The sequence below is a fragment of the Salmo salar genome, chromosome ssa01 (genome assembly GCF_905237065.1).
Source record: "Salmo salar chromosome ssa01, Ssal_v3.1, whole genome shotgun sequence".
NCBI classification, from domain to species: Eukaryota; Metazoa; Chordata; class Actinopteri; order Salmoniformes; family Salmonidae; genus Salmo; species Salmo salar.
In genome coordinates this window covers 39,444,069-39,462,122 of record NC_059442.1, presented here as the reverse complement: position 1 = coordinate 39,462,122, position 18,054 = coordinate 39,444,069, and the positions used below count along the sequence as shown (strand labels likewise).

At 44.5% G+C, this 18,054-nt stretch overlaps 1 protein-coding gene across 3 annotated transcripts in view; it reads right to left on the bottom strand.

Annotated features, from left to right (window-relative positions):
* bcl11ba (BCL11 transcription factor B a) overlaps positions 1 to 17,317 on the bottom strand; it is a 62,127-nt gene extending 44,810 nt beyond the window's left edge. Inside the window, exons 1-2 of one of the 3 annotated variants that reach the window (XM_045717702.1) lie at positions 16,132 to 17,317; positions 225 to 749 (exon numbers count right to left, since the gene is read on the bottom strand). In XM_045717702.1, the coding sequence (XP_045573658.1) occupies positions 225 to 749; positions 16,132 to 16,189 (583 nt within the window). In that variant the 5' untranslated portion in view covers positions 16,190 to 17,317. The remainder of the gene's footprint in view (positions 1 to 224; positions 750 to 16,131) is intronic. The other 2 variants (XM_014194114.2, XM_045717703.1) reach the window with 2 other exon arrangements.
* Between the last annotated feature and the right edge of the window lie 737 nt (positions 17,318 to 18,054).

Genomic DNA, 18,054 nt, shown 5'->3' with positions numbered 1-18,054 from the left:
CTGAGCACTATCACAATCACAACAGGAAGCCCCTGTCTGACTGCTACAGAGGTAAATGAGAGGGAGAGATAGTGTGTGTGTGTGTGTGTGTGTGTGTGTGTGTGTGTGTGTGTGTGTGTGTGTGTGTGTGTGTGTGTGTGTGTGTGTGTGTGTGTGTGTGTGTGTGTGTGTGTGTGTGTGTGTGTGTGTGTGTGTGTGTGTGTGTGTGTGTGTGTGTGACCTACCTGCCAGGGCACTCTCCTGCTTGGGGCAAATTCCTTTGGTGGGCGTCACCATCAGCCTCTCGTCCTCTTCCTCCTCCGGTGTCACCTGGATTCCGATTTCCACCGGTTCCACCACTTTCCTCAGCTGGCTGTGACCGAGGCGACCCTGGTTCTGCTGCTGCTGGTGGGGCGGGGAGGGGCTGCTGCGGTCGGCGGCCATCTTGTCGTAGCAGCCAGGGCCTTGCAGTAGGGCTTGACACTGCTTCTTCTTGTGCTCGATGAAGAGCAGGATGTCTCCCAGGGGGAAGTTCATTTGACACTGGCCACAGGTGAGCAGGTCGTGGTCCCCCAGCCCCATGGCCAGGCTGTCGGATAGGCTGGGGTCCAGCAGGGCCGGGTGGGGCAACAGGGGGTGGGGGTGGGGGTGAGGTTGAAGGTGAGGGTGAGGGTGAGGTTGAGGGTGGGGGTGAGGTTGAGGGTGGGGGTGAGGTTGGGTGAGGGAGTCAGACACGGAAAGTCCGCCATCCACATGGTCAGCCTCCGCCGCTGAGAGAGAGAGAAAGTGAGAGAGAGAGAGAGGGGGGGGTTATTATAAATAGTGTGATTTGTTCTGTTGAAGTGTAGAACACAGCTCTGGGTTATAGCAGGGGTTCCCAGACGTATTCACTCGGGGCCCCCCTTCCAGCATTGGGGAACATGACACAAACTGTTCACACCCCTCTAATTTTGCAGGTTTATAGCTTATTTCCTGCAATTCTACGCATGTTGTCATGGGCTGCAAAGGAAATGTTGCACGTTCTAAAGCTAATTTAAAAAAAAGAAACGGTAGATGACATGGGCGCGTTGATCAGGACATTTCTGACAAGGTATGGTATGGTATGCAAAGACTAACATGACAAGAGGAACTGATTTTGAAATGGCACCTAATTACAACTTTCAAGAGTAAGTTTAAAGCCGGACAGAGTTCCTTTAAAAAAATAGAAATAATAATAATTTTTTGGGGGGCGGGGGACTTCCGAGCTCCCCTGCTGACCCCTGGGAACCACTGGGTTATAGGACTCTGTCTGAAAGAAAGAGAGAAAGAAAGAGAGAGAAAGAGAAAGAGAGAGAGACTGGTATTTTCTACAACCACAAAAGCCCAGCAGATCTGCTGGCTGATTCTGTCACCTAGATAAACAGAGACTCACAAACCACAGACAACAGCCCTCTACTCCCTCTCCCCCTTCCTCTCTCATTGCCTCCATTTTGAAATATCATCCTACACCTTTCAACAAGTGGCTACAATCGCCTCTTTGTAGTCCGAGGCTCTCGTTCGGTGTTGCCACCTTCCACTCTTACAATAAAACCTTTACGACTGCCACTTCTCGCCGCGCCTCTTCATCTCTCCCTCCTTCCTTTGCCTGTTTCTCTTCACCCCGCTGACCTTAGCTGGCTAGCGCGTCTCTCAGACACATGCCAACTGCAGCCAGCGCTGTGCTGTTGTTCGTCAGGCTTTGAGCTGCGCTGAGCAGAGTGTCTCTCTACCGTACTGTACTACTGTGCTGTCTTGTACTGTGGTGCTCAGGTTCAACCTCATGTGTGCAGAGAGCATGTTCGTAGATACGTGGGGCTGTATATAAACTGGGATGCTATCGCCACAGCAATCATAGCTGAGATGTTATCCTCACACACACACCAGCGGCGCAGGGTAAAAGAGAGGGAGGGAGAGAAAGAGAGAGAGGAAGAGGGAGAGAGAGAGAGGTCTCAGGGAGAGAGATAAAGTGGTACACAGAAGAGAAGCTGGGGGTGAGGACAGAGGTAAAGGCAGGTTGAGAGAGAGACAGAGAGAGAGAGAAAGAGAGAGAGAGAGAGAAAGAGAGAGAGGGAGAAGAAGGGATAGAGAAAGAGGGGGGTTTGAGCAACTGCTAAAAAGAGGTCGATTTTTTTAAAAGCAAGGATAAAAGATATAGGTAGCGTGAGCCCCTGGCACGCTGCTCAGGTAGCCCTGTTTACATGTCCCCCAGGACTCTCTCCCTCCTTCACTAATTGTAGATGATGGATCACCAGCAGGCTGTGCATCCTTCTGCCATTTGTATAAGCTCCAAATTATAAATGCAGACAGATTTGTAATGTCGAACTGAGCAAAGGCCTCTGGATATATGCTCACACCTTTAGCATGTGTTTTTGAACAGAAACAGCCACAACTGGTTAAAAACACCATCCCCAATTATTACCACAGTCAAAAGTGTATACAGGACATTCATTGAATGGAAATACTGTGTTTGATTTTATTCAGCGGTATTCAATACTTCTACTTTTAATACCATACATTATTATTATGAACTGCCATACTTATGGTCCCTGTAGTACATATGGAGAAGAAAAGCAACTCATTTTGTATTCTATTGCTTTCCTGTGATGTAAAATAGCCATTGCCTGATCGATGCCGGATGACCCCGTCGTGGAAGACATGAGGGGCATTTTGCTTCGGCTTCACTTTTCCAGCATCATGTCTAGATGCACGTAGCATTACTGTTGACATGCAACCATTGTGTTGTATGATCCCCCCCCCCCCCCCCCCACACACACACACACACACAGAGCCGAGGTGCCCTGCAGGCATAGGCAGGCCATCTGTGCATCAAATTAGGCTGCAGTGGTTCTTCTGTGTAAATGAACAAGCCACAGAGATCAGCCAACACACACACACAGCTATAAACAATAGTGCTATCAGGCACTCACTTTGCATTGCATTGTGGGAACTGAGGTCGATTTCCTGCTGTGAGTAGAGAGGTGTGGTGACATCAGGAAGTGACTGCAGACAGCTCAACACACTCTGATCAGGACCTGTGAATCACGGCCTAGCTAACGTTGCTCTCTGATTTACCCTGAAAAGGTATTCAGAGCAGTCTAAATATTGCTACCTGAAGGGTTTGGCTCCTATAGACTACAGAAGGACATCGGTAGTGTCAGCGGTGTTAAGCCTGGGCTGACTAGGCTTTACTCTGCACTCTAGAAGACTGGCATGAGTCAAACAAACAAACACTGTCAGATTGTGTGGGATTGGATCAGTGAACTGTGCTGAGATTCTAGGACAGTCTATAACGGCGTCTGCACGCACGCACGCTGTTGTCCACGGCACCCCTTCCCTACCACCCTCCCGATAACCATGCTGTCACCTAGGTTACATTACGTCTCATCATTCTCTCTGATCCCTCAACAAATACTTCCTATAATTCCATTAGAGCCTCAGAAATGTCAAATGTTACTCATCTTCATCCAGCACGCTCCGCAGAGACAGGAGGCGTGCGTGGAATTAGAACCCTATTCCCTATCTAGTGCACTACTTTTGACCAACGCCTATGGGGCTCTGGTCAAAAGTAGTGCACTGTGTGGGGAATAGGGTGCTAATTTGGACGTGGCCTACAGATTAGGGGACGCGAAGGAGAGAGAGAGGGACAGAGACAGAGAGCGAGAGAAAGAGAGACCGAGAGCGATAGAGAGAGAGCGCGATAGAGAGAGAGAGAGAGAGAGAGAGAGAGAGAGAGAGAGAGAGAGAGAGAGAGAGAGAGAGAAGGTGATATGCCCACAGTCGGGTATAAATATAACTTAAACCTGCAGTATAGAGCATGTACTGAGATATATTCCATTTGGCCTAATGCAAACTGAAGACTCAATGTATTTGACCTGTATTAAAGTCAGTGGGTTTTTGAGAAGGAAAGAAAAACTGATATAAATGTCCGTTTGTTTTCTAGCTGACATATTCTCTGTGGTTTTTGTCTCCGAGAGACAAAATTAGCAGGTCTTGATGAGGTTGGTAGGTTGTTGCTCAAGATGTGGCTTAGGGTGTGGGTCTCTATGCAAATGACAGACGTGAAGGCAGGAAGGAAGAAACTTCCGCTTTGTCCTAATTGACCTAATAAGGCTGGTTGAGTCTGAGGGGACCTTGGTAACAAGTAGTTCACTATATACTGTACGGAATAGGGTGCCATTTTGGGACGTAGCCTGAGTCAGAGAACCTACTAATGGGGTTTCAATTAGCGGGTGTAAAGCACAAAAACTTAAAGCAAATTGAGCGTCTAAGAATGAACGACAAGCTAAAATGGACGGAAGCCTTCACTTTCCAGCAAACAGCCAGCTCATCTTTTTTTACATTTCTGAGAAACTCCGTTCATAGTGTTTCTCCCAAAGGAGAGTGAAATTGCTGCTGACAGGTATCTGGCCAATCAGATTGTCTGTCTCGCTGGCCCAGAAAAAAGGCCCATTTCTCTTTCCAGCAGAGTTCGGTGATATAATACAGCCCGAGGAGTGTGTCGATATTCCACGCTAACTTTTGCCATGGTCATCACCAGGGAGAGGAGAGGGATGTCATGTTATTATCTCGGGGTAAACCGTTCCGCCGCTTACCTCCTCCATTCCGTTTGCCCTCGCTCCTCGCTACAAACACACACTTTTAATAAAGCGAGACTGTTCACATTCTCCACACTGCAAATAAAACCCTGGAGATAACAGTCCCCTATTCACACACAAATGTGATAACGTTTAAACTCTAAAATGCTTTTCAACGTTTTTCTTTCTCTCTGTCTCGCTTTTCTCTTCGCTGTTTCAGACGGTCAGAGGTGGCTAATTAGAGAGCGCACGTCATTTCTGACTGATTTCATATTGTTTTTTTACTGCCACCATTTAAATCATGAAAGCTCCTCTAATTCTGTCCAGATAGAAAGTTCTGGTCTGTGCCAATTAAGACCATTCATCGTGGTGCTGTTACATGTGCTGCTGGGAGAAGGAAGGAAGGAAGGAAGGAAGGAAGGAAGGAAGGAAGGAAGGAAGGAAGGAAGGAAGGAAGGAAGGAAGGAAGGAAGGAAGGAAGGAAGGAAGGAAGGAAGGAAGGAAGGAAGGAAGGAAGGAAGGAAGGAAGGAAGGAATACCTAATCAAACTATAAAAGACAGTTTACTGTTTGTTCACTATTTTCCTCCATGCCGCGCAACGCCACGCCGTGGCAGGCAGCTTTCACCAAGGCTGCGTGTTTGCGGCTGAGACTGCAGTCAGTGCCACCACACACACACACACACACACACACACTCTCTCTCACAGAGACGTAAAACACAAACACATTCACGCACAAATACAGACGTGCCGAACGCACACCGGCCTGGCATATGCACAAAGAAAACAGCGCTTAACTCACATACCTCCCCTACTCATTTACATTTACATTTACATTTAAGTCATTTAGCAGACGCTCTTATCCAGAGCGACTTACAAATTGGTGCATTCACCTTATGATATCCAGTGGAACAACCACTTTACAATAGTGCATCTAAATCTTTTTAGGGGGGGGGGTTAGAAGGATTACTTTTTCCTATCCTAGGTATTCCTTAAAGAGGTGGGGTTTCAGGTGTCTCCGGAAGGTGGTGATTGACTCCGATGTCCTGGCGTCGTGAGGGAGCTTGTTCCACCATTGGGGTGCCAGAGCAGCGAACAGTTTTGACTGGGCTGAGCGGGAACTGTGCTTCCTCAGAGGTAGGGGGGCCAGCAGGCCAGAGGTGGATGAACGCAGTGCCCTTGTTTTGGGTGTAGGGCCTGATCAGAGCCTGAAGGTATGGAGGTGCCGTTCCCTTCACAGCTCCGTAGGCAATCACCATGGTCTTGTAGCGGATGCGAGCATCAACTGGAAGCCAGTGGAGAGAGCGGAGGAGCGGGGTGACGTGAGAGAACTTGGGAAGGTTGAACACCAGACGGGCTGCGGCATTCTGGATGAGTTGTAGGGGTTTAATAATACTCCAATGGATTGTCACCCTAACCAACTTTCACCCAACCTCAATACAACTGAGGAAGAGCCCTGTCAGACACAGACAAAGCTAGGCTTAGATACACACACAAACACTTAGACAAAAATTCACACTTCTCCTGTAAATATACACATACTTAACACAAACAAACAGGCCTATAGGGCTTTGGCAAGGTCCACAACCAGACACCCAGGCCTGGGTTCACACGCTGTTTCGCTGGACACCCAGGTCTGGATACACACACTGCCTGACAGAGTTAACAACCAGAAAGCCACTCTCTCTAACCAACCATAATCACACAGTACATATCTGAGTGGGCTTCAAACCAGAGGGTATATATTAAACATCTCACAGAGTAAATATCTCTCTCGCTCTCTCGCTCTCGCTCTCGACTTTCTTTCCCACAAACACACACATACACAATTTCTCCCTCTTAAACACACACGAGCACACTTTTGCTGAAGCTTTTGTCACCACTGAGCGTGACACTAAGTGCTTCTGGTATGAGTCTAGCTGGTATGAGTCTAGCAGGTATGAGTCTAGCTGGTATGAGTCTAGCTGGTATGAGTCTAGCAGGTATGAGTCTAGCAGGTATGAGTCTAGCTGGTATGAGTCTAGCAGGTATGAGTCTAGCAGGTATGAGTCTAGCTGGTATGAGTCTAGCAGGTATGAGTCTAGCAGGTATGAGTCTAGCAGGTATGAGTCTAGCTGGTATGAGTCTAGCAGGTATGAGTCTAGCAGGTATGAGTCTAGCTGGTATGAGTCTAGCTGGTATGAGTCTAGCTGGTATGAGTCTAGCAGGTATGAGTCTAGCAGGTATGCTACTTGGCCTGATATTTAAATGCTAAATGCAGTAACACATACACATAAAGCATAAAACCAACATCGCATGGTTTAAGGTTAGCTTAAACAGGTACGTGTCCAGACCAGCTAGCTCTACAGTCTCACGTCAGAAGAATTTCAAAGTGTTTCAGGTTCAGATTAAGCATTAACTCTGAACACTTAAGGTAAGGGTTAAGGTTTCTATCGCTGGATTTGAACAGAGGCATATGCTTTACGCCCATCCGCCATCCCCGTCAACAACACCCTAGCAAAACCCAAACCTACTTGAAGATAACAGAGCTCACTTTTGCCCCTAGTGGACAGTTTCCACATCCTCTCCTGACGTCCTCAAACATAGATGGACTTCGAATACTGACTTGCATCACGGGTGACCTGGCTGGTCCAGCCGCAGCTGCAGCCAAGAACACACACACACGGTAAGGAGTGTGTGAACGGAGATGTTAACATTACGTTTTGAATTGGAATTATTCGAGCAGTGGACTTTGAACACACACATGTGCACACATACACATAAGTAATGAAGATTTGATTTCAAGGTTTGTACGCGTGTATGAGAGAGAGTTTGAGCTGCCGTAGTAGTAAGGCTTTCCTCTGCTCCTACCCAGCCAAGCCTGGGTTAATTAAGAAAGAAAGAGAGAGAGAGAGAGAGAGAGAGAGAGAGAGAGAGAGAGAGAGAGAGAGAGAGAGAGAGAGAGAGAGAGAGGAAGGAAGGAAAGCAGGAGGCCTGTACTCTATAACATGTATCCACTTGTAGGCGTAAAGATAATGATGATATATTGGATACGGTATACCCCAGGACTGACACCTTGAAATCCATGACGTTGTGGCATAGGCTGGAGAAGGAAAACTGAACACACAAATATACAGTCCACACATGTATCTGCAGTCACTGCCATGTACAGACTGCAGAAGACAGATAACTCACAGAAAGGTACATAGGCACACAACACACACACACACACACACACAGAGTGTGAGAGCTAAGAGACAGGAACTTTACACATGTTGTCCAGTGGATCCAGCCCAGCTGTGGACGGAGCAGAGCGTCACACACTGTCAGAGCACTATAGAGACCCAGGGAGTGTCGTAAATCAGCCTATGAAAACTCTGCATGGAGTCACGGACACGGCTGAGGCCTAACCGGAACACTACACTACAGCCTGAACCCAGCGCTACAGCCCTCTAGGTTGTGTCCCAAATGGCGCCCTGCTCCCTATTTAGTGCAATGTGCAGTGCTCTGGTCAAAAGTAGTGCACTATATAGGGAATATGGTTACATTTGGGTTGCAACCTCTGTCCTCTACCCTCACATACCTTCACACAGACAAGCATAGCCTCCTCACCCAACATCAAAAACACGGAGAGAAGGAGAGAGTGTGGGGGGGGCAGAGAGAGAGAGAGAGAGAGAGAGAGAGAGAGAGAGAGAAAGAGAGAGACAAAGGCACAGGACACGCAGGAGGAGGAAGGAAGGAAGAGAGGAGAAACAAGGAGAGAATATGCGAGCGTATTAATCAAAGGGACCAGGCAGACATTTTGTTAAATTGCTCTGGCGAGAACGCCTTGTCTGAGAGAGGAGAGGTTTATTTACTGAATAATTACACGCTTTCTGCTAGATACATACAGCATCTACCTAGCTAGCTACCACAATTATCTTACCATCCATCTACATTACAGTACATACTATATGCATCTAGGTTTATACCAAATCGTTCTGGAATTGGAAACATGGTGGCATCAACTGAAAACAAAACTTACATTTCATGTTCTTTAGAAAAACAATATAGCTCAGTAAAATAATCAAAGTTCTACTTTTATAATCAGATTGTGTATTTATGTAAATTATCTCTTTAATCTGCAGCTTAAATGGAATGGACATGGGGTTAAAGATGTACCTCATTATTTTTGAATTATCTTATAGAATGTTGATTATTGGTCTTGTTTGAAAGAGAGAGAAGGAAGGAGAGGAGGTTTGCGGATGCTGCAGGGCTGGCTGCCAGAGAGAGAGAGAGGTGTTGACAGTCGGACTCTAAACGGGGTGTGTGAACACCAACATCATCTAAAACATCCACACTGAGAGTCGTCAAAAAGCTCACTCTAACTCCTACTACCTAGCCCCATCCCCCCACGACAACACACACATTTAGGAAATATGGCTTTCTACTCTCTCAGCTCATACTACGAGAGCTGCATACCACCCGCACACACAGCCTAAGAGCTCCCCCTAGCAGGTGGAAGGAAGCACGTCTAGAGAAAGAGCGGGAGAGGGAGAGAGACAGAGTCGGAGAGAGGGAGGCAAAGAGCGAGACTTGATCCCCCATAGAGAACTAGGAGGTATTGAAACAGCTAACAACGTGAAGACAGACAGTGTTAAGAGATCCAGTGAGGACAGACAGACAGTTCAACATCCCTAAAGTAAGCAAACCAGGCCTCTGGCATGCAGGTTATGGAAAGAGGTAGATAGTGAGGATGGAGAAAGAGAGAGTGAGAGAGAGCGAGAGTTGGTGCTCCTCAGATGGTATTAAAAGTGGGGACATGGATAGTACAGTATTAGTAGCCTACTGAGAACATGGATGGTACAGTATTAGTAGCCTACTGAGGACATAGATGGTACAGTATTAGTAGCCTACTGAGGACATGGATGGTACAGTATTAGTAGCCTAGTGAGGACATGGATGGTACAGTATTAGTAGCCTACTGAGAACATGGATGGTACAGTATTAGTAGCCTACTGAGGACATGGATGGTACAGTATTAGTAGCCTACTGAGGACATAGATGGTACAGTATTAGTAGCCTACTGAGGACATGGATGGTACAGTATTAGTAGCCTACTGAGGACATAGATGGTACAGTATTAGTAGCCTACTGAGGACATGGATGGTACAGTATTAGTAGCCTACTGAGGACATGGATGGTACAGTATTAGTAGCCTATTGAGGACATGGATGGTACAGTATTAGTAGCCTATTGAGGACATGGATGGTACAGTATTAGTAGCCTACTGAGGACATGGATGGTACAGTATTAGTAGCCTACTGAGGACATGGATGGTACAGTATTAGTAGCCTATTGAGGACATGGATGGTACAGTATTAGTAGTCTACTGAGGACATGGATGGTACAGTATTAGTAGCCTACTGAGGACATGGATGGTACAGTATTAGTAGCCTATTGAGGACATGGATGGTACAGTATTAGTAGCCTACTGAGGACATGGATGGTACAGTATTAGTAGCCTATTGAGGACATGGATGGTACAGTATTAGTAGCCTACTGAGGACATGGATGGTACAGTATTAGTAGCCTATTGAGGACATGGATGGTACAGTATTAGTAGCCTATTGAGGACATGGATGGTACAGTATTAGTAGCCTATTGAGGACATGGCTGGTACAGTATTAGTAGGCTACTGAGGACATGGATGGTACAGTATTAGTAGCCTACTGAGGACATGGATGGTACAGTATTAGTAGCCTATTGAGGACATGGATGGTACAGTATTAGTAGCCTATTGAGGACATGGCTGGTACAGTATTAGTAGGCTACTGAGGACATGGATGGTACAGTATTAGTAGCCTACTGAGGACATGGATGGTACAGTATTTGTAGCCTACTGAGGACATGGATGGCACAGTATTAGTAGCCTATTGAGGACATGGATGGTACAGTATTAGTAGCCTACTGAGGACATGGATGGCACAGTATTAGTAGCCTATTGAGGACATAGAAGGCTTTTGGACAAGTGAACCAATGGCCATCTAATTGGGAGAATAAGTTTAGGTATGCTGCTTTCTGAAGCTATTGTCTTTTACTGAATACTCAATTATTCACAAAACAACAACTAGGGATTCCTGCCTTGCTCTTTCCACTTCTAAGTTCTGTGAATATTATGAATTGATACACATAAAGATGTTTTTTGTGTTTCTCTCTTACACGCACACGCAGAACAACGCCGGTGACTTCAGGCTTTAGAGGTAAATAGAAACACATTCCTAAACAACAACTAGGGATTCCTGCCTTGCTCTTTCTGCTTCTAAGTTCTGTGAATATTATGAATTGATACACATAAAATAATAGTATTCAAGCCTTTGTCGGAATTCGTCATTTAGGGACACATTATAATTATTTCCAAAAACACTGTGGCCCAATCACACGGATTTTCATCATCCGGTTTTGAAACGGTTGAACAAAATGGCCCATGGCAGTAATAAAAAAGTGTGTCCAGTTATTATTTTAGGGGAGAATGTATTTTTTTTATTCTAAGCAGACCTATTGAGCTCAATGCAGGTTAAAATGTTCACCGATACACAGAGACTGGGCGGCAAAACCTCTAACACACCTCTTAATGAACACCGGTCGTTCCTCTGTCTGTCTGTCTGTCTGTCTGTCTGTCTATGGGTTCTCTACGGAACAAAGACCAGCACAGTGGGGTTCCCCTCTGGTTCTCACTCGCTCCCAACCCAATGGGAAACATGCATCTCAAGTGGTCTCGGCTGTAATTTACACAATTTCTCGCACACTGGGCCGACACACTGTGTGTGTGTGTGTGTGTGTGTGTGTGTGTGTGTGTGCGCGTGTGTTGTTTTTTTTCGGTTGCCGTATATCTAATGGAAATATATAGCTTAAATGTTGAAGGATTAAATTGTTTTTACTAATCTAAAAAAATACAAAATATTTAAATGTAAATATTTTGAAAAAATCGGATAATTATAAGGCACAAATAATATATATTGGACTGTGTAGCTATACAGACTAAACACATAATTTGCAGTCGCCTATATCAGTTGAATATAACATACTGCGGCTGAGGCGCAGTTTACCAAAGATAGTGTTCTAATTTCCATGTTTGAAAAAATGCTTAAATCCACATTTTTCCAAAACGAACATATTCAAACAGATATCCATGCAGCACTTGGAAATGTTTCACACATATTGGTCGGTCGTTAAACTCACAGAGAACGTACTGTGTTGCGTTATAATACAGCATACACAACCTCCGGGCTGCTGTCGAGCCAGTAAAAGCATTGAAGTGCAACACTGCAAAGTTTGCAGTTGTCCCTGCCTTCCTTCTCTAAGAAGAACAAATCTGAATGAACTAGTGCAATTGAACCTTTGTAGAAGCCGGCTGTCTCAAAGGCACTCACGGGGCTAATCCAAGAGGAAGACCTTCACTTAACTACGACTGAATGCCATAGACGACGTGTTAATTAGTAGGCAGACTCAAGCACACACACACACACACACACACACACACGCACACACTTTTTTAGTGCCTTCTTAAAACCTCCCCTTTAAGTAAAAAAGGAGAGGAGAAAGAAGACATAACATGGTTTCATCATCGTATATCACAATAATATAAGAAATTAAGTAATTCAAGTAAAGCATCTGCGGCGGAAGACATTTTAGTGACTGCAACAGAATGAAGAGTTCATTTAGTTGAATAGATGAATCACTTCTTTTTTTTATCGACACAAGTTCTCAACAGCCAAATGAAAAGAATGTGAAATATTGGCTGCTTCAAACGGATATATTATCTAATAGCGCGTGAAAGAATTATGGCAGGTTTGCTGATGCCGTTACGTGCACGTGATATTCGGAATTCTCGTGTGTGAATTTGCATATGCATGCATGCACTGTGTGTGTGTGTCTGTGTGTGCATTCAACCATACGTTCAGAAAACCATTGCGTCTCTGACACAGACGTTATGAAATGCACAAGTACCATGCCACAGGTTGCAGCCAGCTCCTCCCCTGTCTGAACAACCACACTTATCAGACAGGTTTGACCTGCTAGAGATTCTGACTTCCCCTAATCGTCCTAGTCACGGGGTGCACTGTACTATTCTACTGCACCATTCAAAACTCACTGAAATCCCGACGTTTCTACCAAAGTGTTTATATGAAAATGTGTTCTGCATACACAGCCACACAGAGACAAACAAGGGCATGCAGAGAATCCACTGTTGAGATTGTGCAGTGTCCTTAGGGTGTGTGTGTGTGTGTGTGTGTGTGTGTGTGTGTGTGTGTGCACCCTCATACCAATCTAAGGGTTGTCTCAGAAGTAGATTGACACTCCGATTGTCAGTCAGTCACCAGTTTCCGCCCAACATTAGTGTGGTCACCATATTTATTAAATTACCACAGTTATAGTCTACATTGCAGATTTGTTTTTGGATACTGATACAACACTAAAACAGGCCTGTTCTACCTCTGCTGTAACCATAGCTACCTCTCACTCACACACACAAAGACACACACGCGTCTTTGCAATCAGCTCTAAGTCTGATAACTTCTCAAATCTATCGGTTCCAGATCAACAAGGTACATTCATATATATGACACATGCCGATACAAGGTGTGTATCTCACAGGCCAATTTGAAACGTTTTACTGTCTAGTGTCCTGCAGAGTTTAGTAGGAGTAGGATGGCCGTGCTTGCCCCTCTGCAAGCGAAACAAATCATCGCTGTTATTTGAATCAATTTGCAAGCCAATGACAACAGGAGTGGATGAAGACAGGATGGGATAACTACTTAGAGGAGAAATCTGTGATAAATGATGGAAGACTGACTGGAGCAGTAGCCATCATAGACAAACCGGAGTCGAGAGGACTGACTCAGGAGCCAGACTAGTATACAGTAGATACACACACACAGAGAGACTTACAGGGACACGCACACCCACACACACACACACACACACACACAAACGATTTTGCCATAAAAGTAAGTGGTGTGTGGGAGAGAATGTGCAGAGTACACAGTCCTAACCCCGAACAACACAAAACACATTGGACTCAGATGACATCACCATGGAGGGCCTCTGTTCTCAGTTAGAGGGATGGATTAGACTCTGAGACTACTTCAGAACCCCATAGAAGAAGAAATGACAGAGGGATTTCATTGCTTTTGAACTTGGACACTCATATGCCTAAAAGTGCTCTTTAAAATTTGATCAGGCTATCTTTGTTTCTTCATATGTCTGGTTGGTATTTTGCAGGGTAGCTAGACGTTTATAAATGTTTATGTGTAACACAATGCTACTACTATCATATTATACAATTAAAAAAAAATCATAATTAATGAATGAATAGGTGTTTCATCCACGTTGATGCACGATATTAAATAGATATAGGGTAATCATTTTTTCATAAAATGTCAGCGTTTCCTGATGAACCTTTTCTCGGCTATAATCTAACTTGCCACGACTCTGTGCAGACAGCGCTTCAAACGACGCTGGAGCTCCTGCTACTAACTGCGCTGTTTCTGCCTGTCAATATCCACTTGTACATGCCGCATATAGTAGTCTATGTCTACCTGCTGTACAAGTCAAAACCTAGAACCTTTACAATACATGAATTGGTAATAGACATGTAATCGCCTGCAAAAACGCACACACACTATTTGAAATGAGAGATGTCTTGGGAAACACATGCTGAATGAATTTGGAATATCTTGAAGACTGAATATAGAGTAGCTGGACAACAAGGCAACGGAGGAGAGGTCAACAAATCATACGACAAAAAAGAGAGGATGAAAAGTGGACCGACCCCACAAAACAAAACCTTATGATGAACATAAATCTGCTAAATCCATATAGCTTGCCAAGACACAAAGTAGGCCTACTCACTTTCAATTACCTCACGATATCGTGAGAAATCTGTATAATTGAAACATGAGTATAGGCTCTATACACCATGCCAAGGTGTCATTCAATTAATTCTGCTGTCAAAATTCCTTTTTAATAATGCAATGGGGGGGGGGCGTCAAAGCAGAGACTAAGGGCAATGGCATGCTTTGGTTTTACAGATGCACTAGCGGTTCTGGGGGGGGGGCAGAGGGGTCCAGTGCCTCTGTGACAACAATTTTGGACCCCCTTGTGGCCCCCCTAAATGTGGAGTATGAAATAATTTTTACATAACAAATTTTTGCTATCATACTTTTTTTTACATCCGTTATTAGACAGTGGCAACGCGGAACATGGTCTTTTGCCTGCAATGCAGTGAAGAAAACGATATGACAACAATAACGTCTAATGTAACTGGCCCCTCTAACAGTACAACTGGCCCCAGCTTGCCCCCCCCCAGTTGAAATGGTCTAGAACCTCCACTGTACAGATGGCGCGAGGATATCTGACTAGTGCTCGATAAAGGGGAGGAGAAAACTGTACAATATTTATATGTTTAAATTGTCTTAAGAAATTCAACATATATTCGGTTCAATGCTCCCAAAAAACAACAGGGATACTGGCTTTGGATGTTTGATAAAAGTTTGGTGGTTTGGTAAAAATCCGTGTTTTTTTTTTATTAGACTACATTTGAAAAGGCTTTGAGATGTTCTGTTAGGGACACACACGTTTCCTCGATTTTCAATCAAATGTGTAATTTATCTCAAAACGATGTGTCAATACATCACTATTCGGTTGTCATTATTATTATTATTATTATTACATTGGTTGGGAATGCTTGTATTCAAGTAAAAGCACACGTGTATATAAGTGGACTACAGGATCGTGAAAGCGTGACGAAACAGAATAATGTTGTCTATAACACATGATACTTCTACTGAGTCAATTGTTCAGTCTATGGACTATAAAGCGATATCCATCATCTATGTGATATCCATCATCTATACCGAGTAAGAAATCAATTTCCCCCCGACATGTCAAAAGGCCCATTCCCTGACGCCAGGTATTGTACTTGATTCTCTACTTGGCCTGAAGGACTTTGTGCAGCCAAGATACCTGCCCGCCTATAACCTGCACCAACAATAGCCTATACAAGTCATGCAAAGTTCAATTGTCTTTTTGGGAGAGAAGAAGTTGATGGTGATATAACAGTATAAGAACTTCCTGTATTTTTAATAGACATTTAGACCTAATAAGGGAAAGCTGTTTTTTTCTTTATTTATGCAGCTTTCACAAAATTAGTCTGGACTATTAGCACATGCATAAAGTCTGTTTAATTTAAATGTAAATCGTAAAACAAATAGAGAATTGGGAATATAACATGTTTACTTGTTAAGCAACAATGGATTTAAAGGCAATGCCATTGTAGAGCCATTATAGTGTCAAATGCCATTATTTATCAACTAGTGGAAACGTGTTACATTCTGTAGCTCAAAAAAAATTTCCCCACCCTGGTGTAACGCACGGAAGAGTTCACCACCCTCACTTAAGTTGATCAAATTAGCCAAATGTGTGAGTAAAGAGAGGAGTCACAAAATGACACATGAACTTCCACTGAATGTAAAAAACTAAAGAAAGCGGTCCCCTAATGAGCTGTGTGATTCTGAGGGAAATAGAAAAGCAGGTACTTACCTGCTATTAATTCTCTCTGTGACACGTGCTGTGGGTTCCCCTGCTTGCGACGGGACATTGCCCTGGCATTTACACTGGCATTGCCCGGAGACCAGCACTCTGAAGGATGGGCTCGCGTCCCTCCTATTGCCTCCTCCTGCTCGGCACTCAACTTTTCACGGGACCTCCACAAGACCGAGGCTCCTGCGCTCGGACCTCCGGCCGGGGTGGGTGGTTGGTCGGGCGTCGTGCTGTAGGCTAGTGGTCCCCTCGTTTGGAGATGCGAAAATGTCTTTTGCGTTTTGTCTCGTCGGTCCACTCTGCCCCTGTGTTTGTGTGTGACGAGACCGTGGGTAGCCTGGCTATAGCCTACCTTCTTCAATTCTATTTCACCTTCTCTCTTTAGGCTACTCACACCAGTGGCAAAAGGTGTGTGAGAGAAGTGAGATCTGTCCAAGTAGAAAAAAGAAAGAGATCAGACGTGGGGGAAATATCCTTGGATGATTGACGGTTGTTGTGAGTGACAGTTGAGATCAAACACCGGCAAGTGTCCCTCCACCTTGTGAGAGAAAAATAAGAATCAGGACGCGATGGTCAGCGCGCGCTGACAGCTCGGGTACCCAGACTGTGTCCAGTCAATGGCTCAGCCTTACTTCATTTCTTCTTTTAGAAAAATACGAAAAACTCAAATAAAAAATCGTAAACACACACAATTACAATAATTGATGATCAAATTTTAGAAAACTACGAATCCAATTTTTCTTCTTGGGCACTTGGGTACGGCCAAGTGATGGGCACTTCTCTTGGTGCAGCCTTGAGCATGCAATGCCAGGTACTTTTCAGTCTCCTCAACTCCAAGTGCTCTGTCCCCTTGTACGGCTCTGTGGAGACCGGGCATACAGGCTGCCACCTCCTTTCTCAATAAATCAAGACCTGCACGCTTTTCTCTCCCCTTTCTCTGTGTGAGTGTGAAGATGGCGGAGTGAGTCCTGCATCCCCCGAGCTCTCTGTCTCTCTGTGGCTAGAGCTGGCTCCGTACAATGGGATAAAATTCAAGTTCAAGTGCGGACGTGACGTTAAGTCTACAGTGAGAAAGAAAAATTGGAGACTGCAAGAGCACTGGGGGCGACTAGTGGTGGCTTTTCACAACTATCGGATCATCAGCAGCAAACAGTGGACAGCGCACTGCCGCCGTCTCTCAGAGAGAGAGAGCAGCAGTGGACGAAGCCGCTTGTTCCCACTGCCTCACAGACACACGCTGAAGGGAAACTCGCTCAGTTTCAGAAAAAAAAGTCACTTTATTCTTTATTCATGTTATTCAGAAAAGTGTTCAAATATTTTTTTCTCTGATTGACCTTATGACCTAAATAGATTGTTGATTTTTTTTTGTTGCTCAGACCTGCTGGACAGTTTGCAAGATCATTTATATCAAATGCATTCATTGTCAGCCGTCAAATATAATTGATTATAAATATAATGAAGGTGGTGATTTGTTTACATATAAGGTCACTTATTTTATACGTGGATGACGTTAAGATGTGGTCAACAAGACGTTTATTTTCTATGCGCGTATTACTGTCTGCGCTTTTTGACGTCCTAGTCTATTACAGTTAGAGCTGGTAAGGAGGTGGAGACACTTGTCAGGCGAATAGACGTTCATATAAAGTATGTCCACTTACATTTTCCATAGGCTATAGACAACATTAAACCCGTTTTCTGAAAGCCTTCCCTATGCGTGGAAACGTGTCGATGTAACGAGAAGCATTTTAACAGCAATGAATTTTGTTCAGAGATTTTATCATAAAATACTACAACAGCTTAACTCACTGCAAATGATCAAAATTAACACTCGGTGTCATTTGATGTTGATTAGTCAGAACTGTCTGCAATGTTTGTCTGATGTTTCAAACAAACAAAAAAGTGTAGCCTGCCGTAGTGCATCTT